The sequence below is a fragment of the Schistocerca gregaria genome, chromosome 1, assembly GCF_023897955.1.
Source record: "Schistocerca gregaria isolate iqSchGreg1 chromosome 1, iqSchGreg1.2, whole genome shotgun sequence".
NCBI lineage: Eukaryota > Metazoa > Arthropoda > Insecta > Orthoptera > Acrididae > Schistocerca > Schistocerca gregaria.
Window position 1 is genome coordinate 1,121,833,348 of NC_064920.1, and position 26,123 is coordinate 1,121,859,470.

The following is a 26,123-nucleotide window of genomic DNA, read 5'->3' on the forward strand; positions in this document are numbered from 1 at the left end:
TGATCTGAGTCTATGTCCGCTCTTAGAATCCAGTATCTGATTTCGGAATCTCTGTCCGACCATGACGTAATCTACCTGAAATCTTCCCTATCACCCGTTCTTTAAAGAACACATTCTCCTCTTGAACAGAGTATTCGCTATTACTAGCTTAAGCTTATTACGGAACTCAAATAGTCTTCCTCCTCCCTTATCCTTGTCGCAAGCCTATATTTTCCTGTAACCTTTTCTTCTACTCCTTCCTCTACGACTCCATTCCAGTCCGCTATTACTATAAGTTTCACGTCCTTTTACGTACAGCGTTACCCTTTCAATATCCTCATACACTTGTCTATCTCGTTTTCTTCAGCTTGTAACTTTGGCATGCATGCCTAAACCATCGTTGTCGGTGTTGGTTTGCTGTCGACCCTGATACGCACAACACTATCGTTGTTCACAGTAACACACTCTCTGCCCTACCATCTTATTCATTACGAATCCTATTCCAGTTATAGCCTTCTCTACTGCTGTTGATATTAGCCTAGACTCACCTGACCAGAAATCCTTGTCTTCTTTCCATTTCACTTCACTAACCCCTACTATATCTGGAATGAGCCTTTGCATTTACCTTTCCAGGTTTTCTACCTTCACTACCACGATCAAGCTACTGACATTCCGCGCCCCGCTTCGTAAGCGTTATCCTTTCGTTGGCTATTCAAACTTTTTCTGTGGTGCCCTCCCCCTTGGCTTTCACCACCCGGAGATCCGAAGGGGAGCTCTTCCAGAATCTTTTGTAAATGGAGAGATCATCATGGCATTTTTCAATTACAGACCACATCTTCTGTAGATACACGTTATGTATCTTTAATGCAGGGGTTTCCATTGTCTTCTACATCCTCATGCAGTTGATCATTGATGATTTTTCCACCTTTAAGAGCAGTTTCCCCTCCCAAGGACAAGGGAGTGCCCTGAATCACTGTCCGCTCCTCCTCCCTCTTTCACAAAGTCTTTGGCAAAACGAGAGTTATTTCTTATGTTGGAATCCTTCGGCCACCAGTGCTGATTATTAATCAAAACTTAAGGGGTGGCGAGTTTCGAACTCGGGAACTGATGACAATTTGACGCTACCGGTAGAGGACACCTCCTAGATAGCGAAACCAGACAGTGTTTAGGGTGTGGACACATCAACTGTCAAAATTGTCAGAAAATTTTCGAAATAAACTTGGCAAAATTACTGAAGCAAATTTCTAGCGCTCTTATTATTCTCGGGACTTAGAGCTGGCGGACACCTGAAATAGAGAGCACTGAGATATTAAGACAGTAATGGAACGTATATGGGAAAGAGAAGGTTCGCGCCATAGGAGCTAAAATATATAGTCTGTACACTCATATTTTGCGATACTGGTTGTAGGTGACTTTAACCTGCCGAGTATAAACTGGGATGCATATCGATTCATTCTAGGGGGTACAGGCAGACGGTTTAGCAAAGTACATTCTAACATGTTCTCCGAAAACTCTCTGGATCAGCTAGTTCGACAGCCCACGCGCACTGAAAATATTTCAGACCTCTTAGTTACCAACAAGCCTGACCAGTATCCTTACCAGTATTCTTACCAATATCCTTAACAATGTTTTGCTGCAGAATACATAAACATATTCTTAATTCGAATACAATAAATTTCCTTAAGACGGGAAACCTTACGTTCACAAATCAGCTTGCTTTCAGAAAGCATCAGTTGTGCAATTCTCCGTTTGCCCTTTTGCCACATGACATCCTGGAAACTATGGATGAAGGCCAATTGGGAAATTAAACACTCCTAGGTTTACGAAAAGATTTGACACGGTGCCCCAGAGCATATTGTTAAAGAAGATAAGAACATACGGAATAGGTTTCCAGGTATGTGAATGGCTTGAAGACATCTTAAGTAATAAAACCCAATATGTTGCCCTCCACGGTGAATGTTCATCAGATACAAGGGTATCGTCAGGAGTGCACCAAGGGAGAGGGATAGGATCGCTGTTATTTTCTAGATACATAAACGATCTGGTGGACAGGGCGAGCAGCAATCTTGGTGATACTGTGGTGTGTGGTAGGGTGTTCTCGTTGACTGCCTCTAGCAGGATACAAGATACAATTTAGCAGAATTTTAGGTGAGTGCTTCACCTGTGAAGGAGACCGCTTAGAGGACTCTAGTTCCATCCATTCTTGAGTCCTGTTAGAGTGTTTGGGATCCATACGAGGTGGTATTAAAGGCATCAAACCAATTTCCAGGTACCGGCCGCTGTGACCGAGCGGCTCTAGACGCTACAGTCCAGAACCGCGCTGCTGCTCCGGTCGCAGGTTCGAATCCCGCATCGGGCATGGATGTGTGTGATGTCCTTAGGTTAGTTAGGTTTAAGTAGCTCTAAGTCCAGGGCATTTTAGATGAGTGCTTCACATGTGAAGGAGACCGCTTAGAGGACTCCAGTTCCATCCATTCTTGAATCCTGTTAGAGTGTTTGGGATCCATACGAGGTGGTATTAAGGGCATCAAACCAATTTCCAGGTACCGGCCGCTGTGACCGAGCGGCTCTAGACGCTACAGTCCAGAACCGCGCTGCTGCTCCGGTCGCAGGTTCGAATCCCGCATCGGGCATGGATGTGTGTGATGTCCTTAGGTTAGTTAGGTTTAAGTAGCTCTATGTCCAGGGCACTGATGACCTCAGATGTTAAGTCCCATAGTGCTTCGAGCCATTTGAATTTGAGGCAGACTGCTAGATTTGTTACTGCTAGGTTCGAAGAACGTGCTAACGTTACGGAGACGCTTTGTTAGCTCAAATGGGAATACCTGGAGGGAAGGCGACCTTCTTCTCGAGGAAAACTGTTGAGAAGTTTAGAGAATCGGTGCAAGCTGACTGCAGAACGATTCTACTACCGCCAACGTACATTTCGCGGAAGAACAACCAACGTAGGAGAAATCTGCACCCGTACAGACACAGTTTTTTTTCCCCTCGCTGTCTTTGCGACTAGAACAGAAAAGTAAATGTCTAAAAGTATTACAGGGTACAATTGGCCAGGCACTGAACGCTTGCTTGTGGGGTATGTATGTAGATGTAGATGTGGGTGTAGATTCAGGGGGGGGGGGGGGCGGCAGTTTAAATCCTCGTCCTGTCTTTCAGGTTTATGGTTTTCATGGTTTCCCTGAATCGCGTAATGCAAATGCCTATTTCCTTCCCTACTTTGAGCCTTCGTCCCGTCTCTGATGACTTCGCCGCGGGATTGATGTGAAACTCTAAGCCTCCTTCCTTCCTTCCCTTCCCTTCCACCCTTCGCTCATTTCTTTGCAATGTGTAATATGTGTAACTTGTGAATCAACTCCATTCACTGGTTCAGCACGTTTCGGTTTTCTTTCATACAATTGTATCATCTTCTGCATCTTCTTTTTACAGATGAGGAATCATGTCGCATCACTTCAGCAGTACATAATAGGATGGATAGACCATTAAAACACTGTGGCGTCTACGAATATTTCTGCGCCGCGGAATCTGAATTGTGAAATCGTGTCGGCATCGGAATTTCTCGGCGGGCAAATTTATGCAAAAGCTCCGATTCGGGGAAGATCCCTCAAGGGAGTCTCAAGAATATTCTGACTTGAGACTACGCAGCTTTTGTGGAGAGGAACATTTAACCGGGCGCGAGACAGAGTCGGGTGCGCGGCTTGTTAAGACGGTATTGTTAAGGGATCGCGCGCCTTCGCTGACAGCCGGCAAAGCCACTGTGTCGAGCAACAGGCGGAAGGCAGCAGCCACGTCGAGGTGACAGCCGGGGCCGCCCGTTTGACGCGGAGCAGCTCTGCGGTCCGGAGAATGAACGTCACTCACCCGGCGGAGGCGGCTGGGAAGGCAGAGGAACTGCCTGTGTTTCGGAGATCGGTGCAGTACTGTCTGTACGGCGGTTTCGCCAGTGTTAGTTGATACTTCTTACACCGGGCAGAAGAGGAGTGCGACAGCTAACTGTAATATACTTTACTACAGTAAATCATAGCATATTTATTACCCACCGACCCCTATAAAAAGTCAGTTCGCCTTATTCGCTCAAAAGTGAAACAAATCAGAATACCTGAAAAAATCATTTAAAAGGCAAGATCGCATAAAATATTTTATGTTCAAAACAACCGGTTTCAACGGTTTTAGCTGTGATCTTCAGGTCTAAAACATTTTTTTCTAGTAAAAGTCATTTTACGCTGGACCTCGTGCCCAAGATGTTAACTGGATAAAACTTACCACATTATAAACGTTTTCCATCACTAGAATATTTGAAACATAGTTGTCCAGAAGGTCATACCGATTCACATATTCCTCACAAATGCTTATTACACGATACAAATTCGGTACATAATTGCACATCTGTTTATATATACTAAACAGTTCAAAAAATGGCACTAAGCACTATGGGACTTAACGTCTGAGGTCATCAGTCCCCTAGACTTAGAACTAGTTAAACCTAACTAACCTAAGGACATCACACACATCCATGCCCGAGGCAAGATTCGAACCTGCGACCGTTGCAGCAGCGCGGTTCCGGACTGAAGCACCTAGAACCGGTCGCTATAACGGACGGCCTAAAGAGTGCAAATCCACTTTAAATGGTGCACGAGGTATCAGTGTTAAATGAACATGTTTTATTGTTGTTGTTGTTGTCTTCAGTCCTGAGACTGGTTTGATGCAGCTCTCCATGCTACTCTATCCTGTGCAAGCTTCTTCATCTCCCAGTACCTACTGCACCCTACATCCTTCCGAATCTGCTTAGTGTACTCATCTCTCGGTCTCCCTCTACGATCTTTACCCTCCACACTGCCCTCCAATGCTAAATTTGTGATCCCTTGATGCCTCAAAACATGTCCTACCAACCGATCCCTTCTTCTAGTCAAGTTGTGCCACAAACTTCTCTTCTCCCCAATCCTATTCAATACCTCCTCATTAGTTACGTGATCTATCCACCTTATCTTCAGTATTCTTCTGTAGCACCACATTTCGAAAGCTTCTATTCTCTTCTTGTCCAAACTAGTTATCGTCCATGTTTCACTTCCATACATGGCTACACTCCAAACAAATACTCTCAGAAACGACTTCCTGATACATAAATCTATATTCGATGTTAACAAATTTCTCTTCTTCAGAAACGCTTTCCTTGCCATTGCCAGCCTACATTTTATATCCTCTCTACTTCGACCATCATCAGTTATTTTACTTCCTAAATAACAAAACTCCTTTACCACTTTAAGTGTCTCATTTCCTAATCTAATTCCCTCAGCATCACCCGATTTAATTTGACTACATTCCATTATCCTCGTTTTGCTTTTGTTGATGTTCATCTTATATCCTCCATTCAAGACACTGTCCATTCCGTTCAACTGCTCTTCCAAGTCCTTTGCCGTCTCTGACAGAATTACAATGTCATCGGCGAACCTCAAAGTTTTTACTTCGTCTCCGTGAATTTTAATACCTACTCCAAATTTTTCTTTTGTTTCCTTTACTGCTTGCTCAATATACAGATTGAATAACATCGGGGAGAGGCTACAACCATGCCTCACTCCCTTCCCAGCCACTGCTTCCCTTTCATGCCCCTCGACTCTTAATACTGCCATCTGGTTTCTGTACAAATTATAAATAGCCTTTCGCTTCATGTATTTTACCCCTGCCACCTTTAGAATTTGAAAAAGAGTATTCCAGTCAACATTGTCAAAAGCTTTCTCTAAGTCTACAAATGCTAGAAACGTAGGTTTGCCTTTTCTTAATCTTTCTTCTAAGATAAGTCGTAAGGTCAGTATTGCCTCACGTGTTCCAACATTTCGACGGAAAACAAACTGATCCTCACCGAGGTCCGCATCTACCAGTTTTTCCATTCGTCTGTAAAGAATTCGCGTTAGTATTTTGTAGCTGTGACTTATTAAACTGATAGTTCTGTAATTTTCACATCTGTCAGCACCTGCTTTCTTTGGGGTTGGAATTATTATATTCTTCTTGAAGTCTGACGGTATTTCGCCTGTCTCATACATCTTGCTCACCAGCTGGTAGAGTTTTGTCATGACTGGTTGTCCCAAGGCCGTCAGTAGTTCTAATTGAATGTTGTCTACTCCGGGGGCCTTGTTTCGACTCAGGTCTTTCAATGCTCTGTCAAACTCTTCACGCAGTATCGTATCTCCCATTTCGTCTTCATCTACATCCTCTTCCATTTCCATAATATTGTCCTCAAGTACATCGCCCTTGTATAAACCTTCTATATACTCCTTCCACCTTTCTGCCTTCCCTTCTTTGCTTAGAACTGGGTTGCCATCTGAGCTCTTGATATTCATACACGTGGTTCTCTTCTCTCCAAAGGTCTCTTTAATTTTCCTGTGGGCAGTATCTGTCTTACCCCTAGTGAGATAAGCTTCTACATCCTTACATTTGTCCTCTAGCCATCCCTATTTAGCCATTTTGCACTTCCTGTCGATCTCATTTTTGAGACGTTTGTATTCCTTTTTGCCTGCTTCATTTACTGCATTTTTATATTTTCTCCTTTCATCAATTAAATTCAATATTTCTGCTGTTACCCAAGGATTTCTAGCAGCCCTCGTCTTTTTACCTACTTTATCCTCTGCTGCCTTCACTACTACATCCCTCAGAGCTACCCATTCTTCTTCTACTGTATTTCTTTCCCCTATTCCTGTCAATTGTTCCCTTATGCTCTCTCTGAAACTCTGTACAACCTCTGGTTCTTTCAGTTTATCCAGGTCCCATCTCCTTAATTTCCCACATTTTTGCAGTTTCTTCAGTTTTAATCTACAGGTCATAACCAATATATAGTGGTTAGAGTCCACATCTGCCCCTGGAAATGTCTTACAACTTAAAACCTGGTTCCTAAATCTCTGTCTTACCATTATATAATCTATCTGATACCTTTTAGTATCTCCAGGGTTCTTCCACGTATACAACCTTCTTTCATGATTCTTAAACCAAGTGTTAGCTATGATTAAGTTGTGCTCTGTGCAAAATTCTACTAGGCGGCTTCCTCTTTCATTTCTTAGCCCCAATCCACATTCACCTACTATGTTTCCTTCTCTCCCTTTTCCTACACTCGAATTCCAGTCACCCATTACTATTAAATTTTCGTCTCCCTTCACTATCTGAATAATTTCTTTTATTTCATCGTACATTTCTTCAATTTCTTCGCCATCTGCAGAGCTAGTTGGCATATAAACTTGTACTACTGTAGTAGGTGTGGGCTTCGTATCTATCTTGGCCACAATAATGCGTTCACTATGCTGTGTGTAGTAGCTTACCCGCATTCCTATTTTCCTATTCATTATTAAACCTACTCCTGCATTACCCCTATTTGATTTTGTGTTTATAACCCTGCAGTTACCTGACCAGAAGTCTTGTTCCTCCTGCCACCGAACTTCACTAATTCTCACTATATCTAACTTTAACCTATCCATTTCCCTTTTTAAATTTTCTAACCTACCTGCACGATTAAGGGATCTGACATTCCACGCTCTGATCCGTAGAACGCCAGTTTTCTTTCTCCTGATAACGACATCCTCCTGAGTAGTCCCCGCCCGGAGATCCGAATGGGGGACTATTTTACCTCCGGAATATTTTACCCAAGAGGATGCCATCATCACTTAATCATACAGTAAAGCTGCATGTCCTCGGGAAAAATTACGGCTGTAGTTTCCCCTTGCTTTCAGCCGTTCGCAGTACCAGCACAGCAAGGCCGTTTTGGTTAATGTTGCAAGGCCAGATCAGTCAATCATCCAGACTGTTGCCCCTGCAACTATTGAAAAGGCTGCTGCCCCTCTTCAGGAACCACACGTTTGTCTGGCCTCTCAACAGATACCCCTCCGTTGTGGTTGCACCTACGGTACGGCCATCTGTATCTCTGAGGCACGCGAGCCTCCCCACCAACGGCAAGGTCCATGGTTCATGGGGGGGCATGTTTTATTATAAAAAAATATTTAAGACTTGAAGATGACAGCTACGACTGTTGAAACCGATTGTCTTGAGTAAAAATAAATTTATGCGCTCTTGGCTTTTGAATGATTCTTAACAGTTAAAATAGATCCGCCTTTAACACTCTCACAATAAAAAAATTCAATCATAATATGTTTCCCTAGAAGACAAACAGAAGGCCTCGTAAGTACTCATAAATACTGAGAAAGGCAAAGTCATTATGGGAAAATTAAAGAAACTCTTGGAGAAAGCAGAAACAACCGTATGAATATCAAGAGTCAAGCCAAAGCTGGGCGTAGATGCGAAAGCTGAAAAGGACAAGAGCTATAGAAGCGAAATAACGTTGCAAGGAAGAGGAAATAAATTAAGAGATGGGAGACGTGACACTGTGAGGAGAATTTGACATAGTAGTAAGACCTTAGTGGAAACAATGTCCTGGAGCACACGACATTCTTTCTAAATTACTTAAATCCCAGGGAGAGCCAGTCGTGCCATAGTTATCCCACCTGGTTGGAAGATGAGATTAGCGAAATATCCACAAACTTCAAAAAAGAATACAATAATTTTAATTTCATAGAAGACACATAATGGCAAGTGTGAAAATTTCGGAAAGTATTTTTAATAAGCCGTGACTGCAAACAAAAATTTTTTACTGAAGAATGGAAAGACTACTCGAAGCCGACTTCGGTCAACATCAATTTCGATTCCGGAGAAATTAAGGAACTCGCAAGGGACTACAAAGCTTATGATACGCCCTAGAAATTAGGTTAAAGGAAGGCAAACGTGGACAGCTTCTGCGAAGTTTGGAAGGTAGGAGACGAGGTACTGGTGGAATTGAAGCTGTGAGGGCGGGGCATGAGTCGTGCTTGGGTAGCTCAGTCAGTAGAGCACTTGCCCGCGAAAGGCAAAGGTCTCGAGTTCCAGTCTCGGTCCGGCACACAGTTTTAATCTCCCAGGAAGTTTCAAAGGCAAACCTATGTTCGTAGCATTTGTAGACTTAGTTAAATGTTTTGGCGAAATTGACTGAAATACATTCTCTTGAAATTTTGATGGTAGCAGTGGTAAAATACAGGAAGCGAAAAGAAATGAGACTGCACTTAGAAGAACCGAAGGATATAAATGGGAAGCACCGGTTTAGAAGGGAGTGAGAGAGAGTTGTAGCCTGTGTCTATTGTCATTTAATTTCTATGCTGACACATGCGGTGAAGTAAACAAAGGAGGACTTTGGGAAGGTATTAAAGTACAGAGAGAAGAAAGTAAAATCTTTGAGATTTGGCGATGACATTGACATTCTGTCACAGATGACACTGTAATGTTATCTGAGACGCTGCAGGACTTCCAATGCTAGGTAACTGGATTGAATAGAGTACTGAAAACACCTTACATTGGAAGCAAAACAAGATTAATAAAATGTAGTCGAAGAAGGCAGTGCTGAGGGAATTCAGTTAGGAAACAAGGCTTTAAGACAAGCGATCTGTTTTGCCCTTTGGACAGAAAACAACTGATGATACGAGAGGACAGCGAGAAAGTATTTCTGAAAAGGTGGAGTTTGTTAACATGTAACATACAGGGCGGCTCGCGAAATGCTACTATTTTGTTTTTTGAATATAAACTTTATTGTCAATACAATCTGAAAGGAACCTATACTACAATAAAGTTTATATTCAAAATCAAAATGGTAACACATTTCGTGCTCCACCCTGTAATTTTAAATGGTAGGGAGGCTTTTCAGACGACATTGTCTGGAATATAATTTTGTACGGTATTGAAACTTGGGCAATAAGAGGTTTAGTCGAGAAGCGAACAGAAACTTTTGAAATTTGGTGCTACAGAAGAATGCTGAAGATTTTGTTAAATCTAACAACAAACGTGGAGGTACTGAATCGAATTTTGGGAAGAAAGAAGTGTATGGCACAACGTGAATAAATCAGGGATCAATTGATATGGCTTTTCATGAGGTGTCAACATTTCCATTTTCTGAATCTCAACACATATAATTTGTAATTAAGGTGAAAGAGGTAGTTTTTCTAGAATTACATTCTCTGGATCGTGATGACTGGGTGTTGTGTGATGTCCTTAGGTTAGTTAGGTGTAAGTAGTTCTAAGTTCTAGGGGACTGATGACCATAGATGTTAAGTCTCATAGTGCTCAGAGCCATTTGAACCATTTTGAACTAGAATTACACGTGCAGCAACTGATGAACCAGTGAAGACGTCGATCGGCAGCAGGGAGTCTTTTCGCGAGCGACAAGTGGCGCTGGGAGAACGTTGGTAGCCCTGTCAGGCGGCAGAGGCGAGGGGAACCCGTGGCATTCGCGTCACGGGGGAATGCAATCACCTGCGGCGCCGTCGCCTCCCTCCAGGCGTCGCCAACCCCCCGGCGCTGGAGATCCGCCTCGTTCACGCGCCGTTCTTTGCAGCTCCCACTCGATAATCGAATTACGCCGTCTCGAGAGATTTTCGCCTCTTCCGGGGAGCTGCGCGGTCGCTACGCCGACACACGAAACCCGGCCGGGCCGTGCATTTTCTCCAGTAGCGTTAAAAAGCCACTTGTCGACTTGTTAAACTGAGAAGGAAGGTTTTCAAGAAGAAAGAGGTTAATTCGCTGCTGCGTTCCATTTTTTGTCAACAGCTGAATGGCTACGATGATCACGCCCTGTGTCTCTTCGTGAACAACCGGGTGAAAAAAGAGTCAGTATAAATTTGAAAACTCAATAAACCACAGAATAATGTAGATGGAGAGGTAAAAATTGACACTCATGCTTCGAATGACATGGGATTTAGAACCAAAAAAACCACCCCATATTACTAGATGCGTGAAAGATCTCTTGCGCGAGTCGTTTGGTAATGATTGTGTACACAGCCGCCACTTTCGTCATGCTTGGCCTCCCAGGGCCCCGGACCTCAGTCCGTTCGATTATTGGCTTTGGGGTTACCTGAAGTCGCAAGTGTATCGTGATCGACCGACATCTCTATGGAGGCTGAAAGACAACATCCGACGCCAATGCCTCACCGTAACTCCGAACATGCTTTACAGTCCTGTTCACAACATTATTCCTCGACTACAGCTATTGTTGAGGAATGATGGTGGGCATATTGAGCATTTCCTGTAAAGAACATCATCTTTGCTTTGTCTTACTTTGTTATGCTAATTATTGCTATTCTGATCAGATGAAGCGCCATCTGTCGGACATTTTTTGAACGTTTGTATTTTTTTGGTTCTAATAAAACCCGATGTCATTCCAAGCATGTCTGTCAACTTTTACCTCTCTATCTACATTATTCCGCGATTTATTCAATTTACATTAAACATCGTCTATAATCAAATTTAAATATTCTAATACTTGTCAACGTTTACCATTTCCCCACTCAATGCCACTAAAATGTAATGCCAAACTAATTTGTTCGGAGATGTGGAATACGATCTACTTCCGTAGCTGTTTCTCCAAATTAAAGTCATTCTTAGCTCTCAAACATACTTGATCATAAACGTCAACTCTTCGGCAATAAGTAGCAGTATATGTACTTCTATTAGTAAAAATTTAAAACACTTACCACCTGAAGAGGCTGTAGTTGGAGTTTTATATGGAATATTCGGGAAAAGTGAATAGGTTTGTAAAAATGCAGACACAGTAGTGATAAACATTTGGAAAAGATGTTCTGCACACAAAATACAGCCCTGAGATTGCTAAGTACGTAGCCGGCAGTCAGCTCAGACACATGCGGCGCTTCTTGATGTGCCACACCTAATGACTATGTATAACCATGCGAAAACAGTTACATTTTTTAGTGTTTTACGCTCTTTTCATCATGAGTCCATTACAACGGCATAAAAAATAACTTGCAGTTTATCGCACAGCATGATTTCGTAAGTTGTACTCTGAGAATCTGAAGATGGCAGCTCCGACCGCTGAAACCGGTAATCCAGTTGGTATCTACATGAGGTCGAGGCAATAAAAACTTCAACTACAGCTTTCTTTTCACTGAGCTCATGATCGCTCTCCAGCTGACAATGGCAGGTATTTATTATTATTTGTTTATGTAGCAGAGATGAGTCGTTTTACATTTATCTATTAGTGTAAGTCACAAATCGTACAGTCAAAGAGGGCTGTGTGGAATACCAAGTACTCGATACTGCCAGACATAGCTTCTTTGACTTTATAACGGAAGAACCAACTGTATCCACACCCAAATATCGACCTATAGATAATAACCTACAACTATTTTACTTAACAGAGCACCTAGTTTCAATTATTAGGTAAATTTTCAACAAAACGTACCTCCAAAAGTTTTGTCTAACTACGAAAATTGTTGTGACAATCTTAGCTTCTTTGAACACGTCAATCTGCCATCTTATTAATTTCTTACCTCTCTAAAATGAGCCCTGTTATGTAAATGGGATATCGTAATACAGTTTTGCAGTTCAGAGTAACGGGAGCTACATTATAAACAATTGGCAATTTGTGTATAACGTAGCTACCACTACTTTATGAGTTGCAAAAGTGCATTATGATATGCCATTTACGTAAGAGGGCTCATTTTAAAGAGGTAGGAGATTAAGAAGATGGCAGGTCGACTTGTCCACAGAATCTAAGATTGATGAGAGTTTCATCCGGAGCTTTAGCCAACAACTGACAGAAGCACATTATGTGATCAAAATTATCCGGACACCTGGCTGAAAATGACTTAAAAGTTCGTGGCACCCTCCATCAGTAAAGCTGGAATTCAATATGGTGTTGGCCCACCCTTAGTCTTGATAACAGCTTCCACTCTCTGGTCCGCAGCTCGTGGTCGTGCGGTAGCGTTCTCGCTTCCCACGCCCTGGCTCCCGGGTTCGATTCCTGGCGGGGTCAGGGATTTTCTCTGCCTCGTGATGACTGGGTGTTGTGTGATGTCCTTAGGTTAGTTAGGTTTAAGTAGTTCTAAGTTCTAGGGGTCTGATGACCATAGATGTTAAGTCCCATAGTGCTCAGAGCCATTTGAACCATTATTTGAACCATCCACTCTCTGAGGCACACGTTCAATCATTTAATCAGTTGTTGGAAGGTTTCTTGGGGAATGGCAGTCCATTCTTCATGGAGTGCTGCACTTAGGAGAGGTATCGATGAAGTCGGTGAGGCCTGACACGAAGCCGGCGTTTCAAAACATCCCAAAGGCTCTCTATAGGAGTTATGTCAGAACCCTGTGGAGGCCAGTCCCTTACAGGGATGTTGTTGTCGTGTAACCACTCTGACACAGGCCGTGCATTATGAACAGGTGCTCGATTGTGTTGAAAGATGCAATCGCCATCCACTAATTGCGCTTCAACAGTGGAAAGCAAGAAGGTGCTTAAAACATCAATGTAGGCCTGCGCTGTGATAGTGCCACGCAACACAAAACGGGTTGCAAGCCCCCTCCATAGAAAACACGACCACACCATAACACCGCCGCATCCGAATTATATTGTTAGCACTACACACGCTGGCGGGTGACGTTCAGCTGCTGTTGGCCATATCCACACCCGGCCATCTGATCGCCGCATTGTGAACCGTGATTCGTCATTCCACACAACGTTATTTCACTGTTCAATCGTCCGATGTTTACGCTTCTTACACCAAGCGAACCGACGTTTGGCAATTACCGGCGTGATGTGTGGCTTATGAACAGCCGCTCGACCATGAAATCCAAGTTTTCTCACCTCCCGCCTAGTTTTCATAGCACTTGCAGTGGATCCCGATGCAGTTTGGAATTCTTGTGTGATGATCTGGATAGATGACTGTCTATTACACATTGCGACCCTCTCCAACTGTCCACTGTCTCTGTCAGTCAACAGACGAGGCCGTCCTGTACGATTTCGTGCTGTACGTGTCCCTCCACGTTTCCACTTCACTATCACATCTGAAACAGTGGACCTAGGGATGTTTCGGAGTGTGGAAATCTCGCGTACAGACGTATGAGCGCTCCGTTGTGTTCTCTCATGATGTCTAATTTCTACTAAGGTCGCTGATACGGAGTACCTGGCAGTAGGTGGCAACAGAATGCACCTAATATGAAAAACGTTTGTTTTTGGGAGTCTCCGGATGCTGTTGATCACATAGTGTAAGTGAAATAAGTACTACAGATGATGAAGAGTTAATTATGAGAGAATAAATGAATAAATACTGAAGGTAGCAGATGGAGAACTAGGCAGGTGGCAAGGCCCAGTAGAAGTCCTTCGATACAAAATTTGATTGGCCGCAGGATAAAATATAAGAATGCAGAAAATGATTCAGGGAAATAGAAACGAAGTTGTATAAATTAGAATACTGAGAGACAGTGCAAAATATCAAAGCTGGAATGGCTAGCGGAGGCAGCAAACATGCGTGCTGTAGACAGCGATATTAAAGAACTCTTTGAAGAAAAGAGCTGTACTAACGTCATGAGTTCAGATGGTAAGTCACTACTGAACAACAAAAGCTGTAAAAAAAAAAAAAAAAAAAAAAAAAAAACCAGTTTTATGACAGCTGTCGGTAGTGCAACTAATCTCGAATGTATTACAGCAGCAGGGCTTTTGGGGTATCCTCCAGTCAACTTAAATGGAATGATGTCTAAAATATTTTGATAAATGCGCTCTAAATAAGAAAGAACTTTAGAAAAGAAGTAATGTCGAATGTATTATAGCAGTAGAACTTTTGCGGTATCGTCCAGTTAACTTCAACAGAAAGGCGTCTTGAATAGTTCGACAAAGGAGCTCCAAATTCGTAAATATGTCCATAAGTAGATATGACTGTGCCAATGTTTCCGTTACACTGAAGGAAACAATGTTTAGCTTCTTCCACTTTGTAGCAATATGCTTCTGTGCCAACCGGTAATTTGGAGTAGTCATTAATCAGCTGATTATGGCAAGAAAATTATTTTGATAATGGCCGCTGGTCTGTATCTCTAAGCTGTGTGATAGCGTTTAGGTAAAAACTCCAACCATTGTGCTGGAAACATATTTCTGTGTCTACGGCTCTACCCTGAGAACCAATGTGAGTTGTACGGTGGAGAGTACATCCCCTTTTATCATTCGTTAGGGATTCTTCCCGTTCCATTCGATGTGTACTGCCGGAATAGTGACTGCTTAGACGGCTTTATAAACGGTATAATTAGTCTGAGCTTCGAATGAAAGAACAATTTTACTGTTACCAGTGACTGGCAGTAATAAACTTGTTTCATTCGATATCAATGACAGTCACGATAAAGCCTAACCTAAAATGTTCGCATGAATAGTCTAATCTTGTCTCTGTGATCCGCGCGTTACCTATACATAGGAGGACGCAGTACAATCCGAGATATCCCGTGTAAAACTTGTTTTTGAATATAGATAGATTTTCACGGGATAGTTTGTCATATCTCCACGTATCGCTTTACACGTTGATGGCGGGATACGGGTTCGTAGAGAATCATGTTTTGCCATTTAAGTTTGCAATGCAGCAGGGCACATTTAACGTAATGGATACAGGTGTTCTCTTTCGGGAAATGTTCACACCGGATGAAATATGGCCTCTGTTTATTTCTTTTGCCGACTCTCTCTCTCTCTACCTCTCTCTATGTCTCTCTGTCTCTCTCTATCTCTCTCTATCTCTCTATATGTCTATATCTCTATATGTAGACTCTCGCTTGAGAACGGTAGAAGAATCTATTATCCAATCATGTACACAAGATGTCACACTGAAAAGAGTTTCGACCAATCTCTATAAGTCGTAAGCGGCGGCTGAGCGACCACAGTTTACTTAAGACTTCCGGTCTGAATAACCATGGTCAACGTGGAAACATACTCACTAACGTTTCGTCCGTTCTTCGAGAGACATCTTCAGAGACAAATTTGATAATGACGTCGCTGAAGACGTCTCCCGGAGGTCCGGACGAAACGTTAGAGAATTTTTTTATGATTCGAACACTCTCACCACGGACATTATAACTGAAGTAGGCACTGGCCGTGAGAGCCTTCATTGGTTGACCTTAGATCCTCGACAACAAGTTTACTTCGTAGAAACCATGACATGATGTGATGCTCATTCATGGTCATTCAGACGTACTCCATTTCAGTTATCTCGTTCCAGAAACATTGTTTACACAGCTCTTGGATAATTTTGAAGTACTGCACGTGTTCTTGCCCTCATTCGAATGCACGGCCTCATTTCACACGTGTTGGTTTCAGTATGTGTTCAGTCTTCGGGCTAAATTGTAGACTAGGTGTACCTCGACACCTGGCGGTGCGCTCACGGCGCTGCCCTCGTGTGTTACAGCCTGCAAGCAGCTGGAGCACGGCGTGCAGGCCATCTTCGGGCCGTCGGACCCGCTGCTGGGCGCCCACATACAGTCCATCTGCGAGGCGCTTGACGTACCGCACGTCGAGGCGCGTCTCGACTTCGAGCCCAGCTTCAAGGAGTTCTCCATCAACCTGCACCCCTCGCAGGAGCACATGAACCGCGCCTTCAAGGACCTCATGGCCTTCCTCAACTGGACCAAGGTCGCCATCATCTACGAAGAAGACTACGGTAGGTCTACCAATCTACGCTTCTTTCTCCGCATCCAAATCTAGTGACACACAGTATACTAATTCATAATGCAGCCCAAAGTTTTGCGTCAGAGATGTATTGGCATGATTATTCTGATTACATGAGGTATAGCTACCTAGTTTTATAATTGCAAGATATAAGAAAGAGAAAACTGACAGCGTAAAATATTTCGTGCGCCTTAAGACAGGCAATGAAAGAGGAAGCCGCCTAATAGAATTTTGCACAGAGCACAACTTAATCATAGCAAACACTTGGTTTAAGAATCATGAAAGAAGGTTGTAGAAGAACCCTGGAGATACTAAAAGGTATCAGATAGATTATATAATGGTAAGACAGAGATTTAGGAACCACGTTTTAAGTTGTAAGACATTTCCAGGGGCAGATGTGGACTCTGACCACAATCTATTGGTTATGACCTGTAGATTAAAACTGAAGAAACTGCAAAAATGTGGGAAATTAAGGAGATGGGACCTGGATAAACTGAAAGAACCAGAGGTTGTACAGAGTTTCAGAGAGAGCATAAGGGAACAATTGACAGGAATAGGGGAAAGAAATACAGTAGAAGAAGAATGGGTAGCTCTGAGGGATGTAGTAGTGAAGGCAGCAGAGGATAAAGTAGGTAAAAAGACGAGGGCTGTTAGAAATCCTTGGGTAACAGAAGAAATATAGAATTTAATTGATGAAAGGAGAAAATATAAAAATGCAGTAAATGAAGCAGGCAAAAAGGAATACAAACGTCTCAAAAATGAGATCGACAGGAAGTGCAAAATGGCTAAACAGGGATGGCTAGAGGACAAATGTAAGGATGTAGAAGCTTATCTCACTAGGGGTAAGATAGATACTGCCTACAGGAAAATTAGAGAGACCTTTGGAGAGAAGAGAACCACGTGTATGAATATCAAGAGCTCAGATGGCAGCCCAGTTCTAAGCAAAGAAGGGAAGGCAGAAAGGTGGAAGGAGTATATAGAAGGTTTATACAAGGGCGATGTACTTGAGGACAATATTATGGAAATAGAAGAGGATGTAGATGAAGACGAAATGGGAGATACGATACTGCGTGAAGAGTTTGACAGAGCACTGAAAGACCTGAGTCGAAACAAGGCCCCCGGAGTAGACAACATTCCATTAGAACTACTGACGGCCTTGGGAGAGCCAGTCATGACAAAACTCTACCAGCTGGTGAGCAAGATGTGTGAGACAGGCGAAATACCCTCCGACTTCAAGAAGAATATAATAATTCCAATCCCGAAGAAAGCAGGTGCTGACAGATGTGAAAATTACCGAATTATCAGTTTAATAAGCCACGGCTGCAAAATACTAACGCGAATTATTTACAGACGAATGGAAAAACTGGTAGATGCAGACCTCGGGGAAGATCAGTTTGGATTCCGTCGAAATGTTGGAACATGTGAGGCAATACTGACCTTACGACTTATCTTAGAAGAAAGATTAAGAAAAGGCAAACCTACGTTTCTAGCATTTGTAGACTTAGAGAAAGCTTTTGACAATGTTGACTGGAATACTCTTTTTCAAATTCTAAAGGTGGCAGGGGTAAAATACATGAAGCGAAAGGCTATTTATAATTTGTACAGAAACCAGATGGCAGTATTAAGAGTCGAGGGGCATGAAAGGGAAGCAGTGGTTGGGAAAGGAGTGAGACAGGGTTGTAGCCTCTCCCCGATGTTATTCAATCTGTATATTGAGCAAGCAGTAAAGGAAACAAAAGAAAAATTTGGAGTAGGTATTAAAATTCATGGAGACGAAGTAAAAACCTTGAGGTTCGCCGATGATATTGTAATTCTGTCAGAGACGGCAAAGGACTTGGAAGAGCAGTTGAACGGAATGGACAGTGTCTTGAAAGGAGGATATAAGATGAACATTAACAAAAGCAAAACGAGGATAATGGAATGTAGTCAAATTAAATCGGGTGATGCTGAGGGAATTAGATTAGGAAATGAGACACTTAAAGTAGTAAAGGAGTTTTGCTATTTAGGAAGTAAAATAACTGATGATGGTCGAAGTAGAGAGGATATAAAATGTAGACTGGCAATGGCAAGGAAAGCGTTTCTGAAGAAGAGAAATTTGTTAACATCGAATATAGATTTATGTATCAGGAAGTCGTTTCTGAAAGTATTTTTATGGAGTGTAGCCATGTATGGAAGTGAAACATGGACGATAACTAGTTTGGACAAGAAGAGAATAGAAGCTTTCGAAATGTGGTGCTACAGAAGAATACTGAAGATAAGGTGGATAGATCACGTAACTAATGAGGAGGTATTGAATAGGATTGGGGAGAAGAGAAGTTTGTGGCACAACTTGACTAGAAGAAGGGATCGATTGGTAGGACATGTTTTGAGGCATCAAGGGATCACAAATTTAGCATTGGAGGGCAGCGTGGAGGGTAAAAATCGTAGAGGGAGACCGAGAGATGAGTACACTAAGCAGATTCAGAAGGATGTAGGTTGCAGTAGGTACTGGGAGATGAAGCAGCTTGCACAGGATAGAGTAGCATGGAGAGCTGCATCAAACCAGTCTCAGGACTGAAGACAACAACAACAACAAGACAGGCAACTCAGCTTACGTTACCCAAACCACGGACAGACACTGTAAGTTTGTTTGCCTAACTTAGTGTGCATGAAAAGTTATGCGTGTCTATTTTATTCAGCATGTATTTTTGTTGCTGTGTATGTCACAAGCATTTTTAAATATCTGTACTTTCGAACCACCGACAGCTGCTATAAATAAATATTAATAACCGTTTTCTATCACCATATTATTATTTCTTTTTGGGCTGAAGGGGTGGGGGGCTATCAGCCTTCTGACTGGTTTTATGCGGTCTTAAGACATCAGAAATTTCGTATAACAGGCTGTAATGTTCTTACTGTGGCGTCAAGTAAAATTCAGTCAGTTCTACATAGCTAAAACTGCAGAGCCACCAGAGCTCGCACATAACTTTCCTTTCTTTCATTATTTTACATGTTTTACTCGACCAACGCGAGCACCTTCTGAAGTTACTTTTATTTTTATTTACACGTCCAGTTCCGTTGGACCAAATGGAGCAGCAAATCTCCAAGGTCATGGAACGTGTCAGCACACGAAATAACAACATCAAAGTAGTAACAGGTAAAATAAAATGTTTATGAACCAAAAAGACAAGCTGTAAATTTAAGTAAATGCAATCAGCAATATAAGAATCAGCTTAATTTTTCAGATAACTCTTCAACTGAATGGAGGAGTGATCCATGAGGAAACTCTTCTGTTTCGATTTGAGAGTGCTTGGATTACTGCTAAGATTTTTGAATTATTGTGGTAGCTTATTGAAATTGGATGCAGCAGTATACTGCGGACCTTTCTGCACAAGAGTTAAGGAAGTCGGATACAAATGCAGGTTTGATTTCTGGTGAGTATTAACTGAGTGAAAACAGCTAATTCTTGGGAATAAACTGATATTGTTAACAAGAAAAGACAGTAAAGAATATATATGTCTAAATTCCCAGTCTAGAGAACAGGGGTCGACGAGAGGTTCGCGAACTTACAACACTTATTGTCCAAAATGCCCGTTTCTAAGCCAAAAATACCCTTTTAGAATATTTACACCAAAATATAATACCATACGACTTAAGCGAGTGAAAATAAGCAAAGTAGACTAATTTACGGGGCGAATAATCACTTACATCAGATGTCGTTCAAATAATAAAAATAACAGTATTAAGTCTTTGAACAAATGTGGGCTTTCCACGACAGTTTAGTATCTATGTGAACGTCTATAAATTTTAATTGTTCAGTTTCATTAACCATATGCCCATTTTGTGGAATTGTGTGTCAGAAACTGTAAAAACTGAGTCTTACTATGATTTAGCGTTAATTTATTTTCAACAAGCCATCAACTCATGCCATGAACTGCACTATTTGAAGCAGAGGGAATGTTGCACACAACATCCTTCACAACCAAGCTAGTGTCATCAGCAAAATGTACTATTTTCATATCACCCGTAATATTAGAGGGCATATCATTTATATCAATATGGAACAGAGTGGGCACAACACTGATCCCTGGGGCACTCCCGCATGTGACCGTTCCCCACTCAGACACCACATCACAACCATGCTCAACATTGTGAATAATGACCTTTTGCTGTATTTTGTTAAAGTAAGAGGTCAGTCAATTGTGAGCTACCGCCCATATTCCGTAATAGCCCAATAACTGGAGCACACGTTACAAATAACGCGTAGACCTGTACTACGTAATTACTGAAGATGATCGCGTTGGTCGAGTGAAATATGTAAAATAAAGAATAAGTTAAATGCGACTTGTGGTGGCTCCACAGTTGTAATTTCTAACAGTCGCTGTCCCTTGCAGGCAAATACCTGCGCTCGCAAAATCTCACATACTTGCTTCAGTAAACACAGACTGTGATAAGTGGTTTTATGAAACCTCAAGACAGTGTGATGATCGAAACTAGTAGTTAATATTTATTTATGAGTAGCTGTCACCTGTTCTTTTTGTAACAGATTGCTCAATCAGCTTCCCGTCTGGGCTGTCATAACGACATATCACTGTTACAATTGCTGCTCAGGGCAATAAGCGACAAACAAGATGTGTGTCAGCATACTAATCAACACATTAAGGGTAACACGACATACCCCCAACATTTTATGAAGCACAACATTGTAACAGTACTGGACATACCTAATACCATCATATTAGTTAAAAGTATATTTATTTCCTGGCACTAATCGCAGTAGTTATGTATTATATCCAATGTCCTTAGATCAGTAAGAAGAAACGGATGTTCCTCAACGAGACTAGGGCCACAGTGCTGCGTATTTATTTGAAAGTAACCGTTTGTGATAATTGTATCATGAACGACCTATTACTGTAATCCACCAAATTATTAGGAGCCGTACTCGGATATCAGCAGAACTGATTTCCTTAGCCTACAGTGGAACCACTACTGAAAACCATTCGTCTGATGTAATTAATTTGCCAAATGGACGATATACGAGGCAGGTGTCAATCTGACTTTTAATCCAGTTTTGATGCGCTCGTGAAAATATGCCGGTAACATTAGGCTAAAGATACAGTGCTCATCCTAATTGCACAGGAGGTTGGTGGCTGTGATGGCATGGAGCGAATAACGTTCACATTACAAGACACAGGACTTATTAAGCGTAATATGTGCTTCAACTAGTATTAGATTTGACAGCAAAGCATGATGACCGTCTTCTGCACCCCCAAAAGCAAACGAAGCGTTGTTCACAAAGCACATTTGCACTTTTGCTGTCATTTGCTTCCAAAGACTCAGTCTATTGAAGAGTAACAAGGCTTTATTGACCATTATTCACCTTGTTACCCATATGACTCTGCGTAAGTATCGTCGACATGTTCACCGACCAGTCAAGCTACTCACACCTGGATACCCCTACTAACGTGTCTTTGCACACTGTCACGTCTTCTGTTATACTGGAAGGGAAAGGAGAACGGTATTACATACTCTTACTAGTGCTTTTTTCTGCGTTTTTTCCCTGCCAACTTAATTTTTTACCTCCTCCCTGTTTCTCCCATTGTTTCTAGAAACATATCAGACACTTCGTCAATAGCTCTCAGTCACACACCGCTTTCATAACTTTCTGGTTGCGCTTTTTGGAAGGGAACCTTTGTCGAACAGCGAAGAATATTGCGGTTGGTAGAACTGGAACATTATCATCAGACTACGAAGGTTATTCAAAAATTATGTTTCCTTGTATTAAATATAAAAAAAATAAAAGAAAAAGAAGGGACGTATTTAACCGGAAACAACACGCATGTCGATAGACCTATGATGTAACAACCATATGATGGCCGGACAAGTCGAGTCCGTTGCCAGGTGAACTGCAGCAGGGGTTCAAAATGGCGGTTCTGGTTCTGTTTCCCGGCGCCTGCGAGTTTCGCTAACGGCCGAAGATTTAGTGCACAAAACATGGCGCTGATCGAAATTAATAATCAACTGAGTTGGGTTTACAGGACAAGGGTCACAAGCAAGTAGATATTGCGTCGCTAGTGTAAGCAACTCTCCAAAGGTTGTGAAGTGGTCATACTGAAGAGAGCTTTGAGCGATGCTCCCTCATCAATGGCAACATTGTGGAGCTGGTGCGACAGCGCATTGTGGAGATCCGTATCTTAACGAATATGGATCCACATTTAATGCATATCTGCATGACTAATCTCCATTTCCTTCAGAGTGCCTGGAAGGGGGTTCATCGAACTATCATCCGACTATTTCTCTAACGTCCCACTCTCGAAGAATGAGAGAGAAAAGCGAATACTTAATTTTTTCCGTGCGAGCTCTGATTAGTCTTATTTTAGAACGATGAGCTTTCCTCCCAATGAACGTGTGGCTCAACAAATTATTTTCCCATTCAGAGAAGAAACTTGATGGTTGAAACCAAAAAAACATTTCGTTATATTACCACCACAAATCGCGTAACATCCATGGCAGTCTCTCCCCTATTGCGCAATAATACAAAAGGAGCTGCACTTCTTTAAATTCTTTTCAATGTTTTGAGGATGGACAAGCGTAGAGTAGGTAGTTTCCTCAGGAGAACAGTGATTATTTGTCTGAAAATCGCGATTCCAATTTGCATGACACTGTTACCAATTGTCTGCTGTTCAAGCAAGTGCATGCCACGTAGATTCCGAAAATAAAATGAATCACTTACGACAGATTTGGCATATCTGCAACGCTTTCGACTTTTCGACAGGATCGTCACGTGTGATGAGGCGTGGGTCGCTCATTTTACCCTAAAAATCACACAGCAGTCGATTCGTTAGCATTACAGTGGATCTTACGTTAGGACGAAGTTCAAACAGACTGTGGAGGTGCGGAAAGTGACGTGCGTGGTATTCTGAGACAGTAAGAGTCCGATGCTTACTGACTTCCTGTTCACGGTTGAAACAGTGAACTCTGAACATTATTGTGCAACGTTGCGGAAATTATACCGTCCGTTCAAAACAAGGCGTGTGGAATACTCACTGCTGATCCGTGGCGATGTTCGCACACATGCATTTAGGCGGTCAGTTGCTTTTCTGAATGTGTTCGGCTGGAGGCTTTTTGATATTCCATCGTATAACCACAGATTTTACTCCCAGCGATTTCAACCTCAATAACTTCCCATCCGGTCACAATTTCCACAATATCGAAGAACTGAGGACGTTTATCCACTTCTACGATATGACACTGTATCAGTTGCAAATCTACATCTACATATGTGCTCCTCAAGCATGGCGGAAAGTACCACGTACTGCTTCTAGTCATTTCGTCTACTATTACGCTCGCAAACAGACTGAAGCCGAAACAACTGTCCATAAGCCTCCGTACAAGTCTAAATGCTCTCATCTTATATTCGTGGTCCTTACACCAAATGTCCTTCGGTGGCAGTAGGTGGGCTCTGCAGTCGGCCTCAGATGCCGAGTCTCTAAATTTCCACATAGTGCTTCTCGAAAAGAGCGTCGTCTTCCCTCCAGGAACTCGCATTTGACTTCACAAAGCATCCTCCTCATGCCTGTGTGCTAATCGAGTCTATACGTAACAAATCTAGAAACACGCCTCTGAAACTCTTCGATGTCTTTCTTTAATGCGACCTGGTGGAGATCCCAAACACTTGAACAGTATTCAAGACCAGTTCGCCTTAGCGTGTCCTATTTACCGACTCCTTCATAGATCAGCTACACTTTCCCAAAATTCTCCCAATAAAACGAAAGGGAGCACTCGCCTTCCCTAGTACTAACCTGATGTGCTCGTTACATTTCATATCTCTTTTCAACGTTATGCCTAGATGTGTAACCGATGTGACTGGGACGAGCAGCACACTACCAGCATTGTATTAGAGCGTTACGAGATTGTTTTTCCTAGTCATTCGCATTAACTTAGATTTTTCTACATTTAGAGCTATCTGCCACTCATATCAACTAGGATTTGAGTCATCTTGTATCCTCCTAGAGTCACACGTTCTACACTGCTAGCCATAAAAATTGCTACACCAAGAAGAAATGCAGGTGATAAACGGGTGTTCATTGGACAAATATATTACATTAAAATCGACATGTGATTACATTTTCACGCAGTTTGTGTGCATAGATCCTGAGAAATCAGTGTCCAGAGCAAACACCTCTGGCCGTAATAACGGCCTTGATACCCATGGACATTGAGTCAAACGGAGCTTGGATGACGTATACAGGTACAGCTGCCCATGCAGCATCAACACGATACCACAGTTCACTGGCGTATTGTGACGAGCCAGTTGCTCGGCCATCATTGACCAGACGTTTTCAATTGGTGAGAGATCTGGAGAATGTTCTGGCCACGGCAGCAGTCGAACATTTTCTATATCCAGAAAGGCCTGCAACATGCGGTAATGCATTATCCCTCTGAAAAGTAGGGTTTCGCAGAGATCGAATGAAGGGTAGACCTACGGGTCGTAACACATCTGAAATGTAACGTCCACTGTTCAAAGTGCCGTCAATGCAAACAAGAGGTGACCGAGACGTAAAACCAAAGCCACCCCATACCATCAAGTTGCTCTGAACACTATGGGACTTAACATCTGAGGTCATCAGTCCCCTAGAACTTAAAACTACTTAAACCTAACTAACCTTAGGACATCACATATATCCATCCCCTAGGCAGGATTCGAACCTGCGACCGTAGCAGTTGCACTGTTCCAGACTGAATCGCCTACAACCGCGCTAAAATATTCTATGGTGCTTGTGAAGTGTCATAGTGATAATTCAAAGTCTACAAGATTTGAAAAGCTGTGTCAGCGCCGCGCGGGATTAGCCGAGTGCTCTAGGGCCCTGCAGTCATGGATTGTGCGGCTGGTCCCGGCGGAGGTTCGAGTCCTCCCTTGGGCACGGGTGTGGGTGTTTGTCCTTAGGATAATTTACCTTAAGTAGTGTGTAAGCTTAGGGACTGATGACCTTAGCAGTTAAGTCCAATAAGATTTCAGACACATTTGAACAACATTTCAACAACAACATTTCTCCAGGCAACGCCGGTCAACTGCTGTTTGTGTATGAGAAATCGGTTGGAATCTTTCCTCATGTCAGCACGTTGTAGGCGTCGCCACCGGCGCCAACCTTTTCTGAATGCTCTGAAAAGCTATTCATTTGCATATCATAGCATCTTCTTCCTGTCGGCTAAATTTTTCGTCTGTAGCACGTCCTCTTTGTGGTGTAGAAATTTTAATGGCCAGTAGTATATATACAATAGCGTCATCTGCAATAGATTGCTGATAACCCTGTCATTCAGAGCATTTATGTACATCCCGGCCTGAGTGGCTGTGCGGTTCTAGGCGCTACAGTCTCGAGCCGAGCGACCGCTACGGCCGCAGGTTCGAATCCTGCCTGGGGCATGGATGTGTGTGATGTCCTTAGGTTAGGTTTAATTAGTTCTGAGTTCTAGGCGACTGATGACCTAGGTTTAATCAGTTCTGAGTTCTAGGCGACTGATGACCTCAGAAGTTAAGTCGCATAGTGCTCAGAGCCATTTATATACATGGAGGATAAGAGCAGTCCAATCCCTCTTCCCTGGGGCTTCCCTATGATACCCTTGTCTCTGAGGAACACTCGTCAAAAGGACAACGTATTGGGTTCTATACTTGAAAAGCCTTCCAT

At 42.5% G+C, this 26,123-nt stretch overlaps 1 protein-coding gene across 1 annotated transcript in view; it reads left to right on the top strand.

Annotated features, from left to right (window-relative positions):
- LOC126292321 (glutamate receptor ionotropic, kainate 2-like) overlaps nt 1–26,123 on the top strand; it is a 1,291,187-nt gene that overhangs the window by 541,669 nt on the left and 723,395 nt on the right. Inside the window, exon 4 of the mRNA XM_049986255.1 lies at nt 16,199–16,450. Coding sequence (XP_049842212.1) covers nt 16,199–16,450 — 252 coding nt within the window. The remainder of the gene's footprint in view (nt 1–16,198; nt 16,451–26,123) is intronic.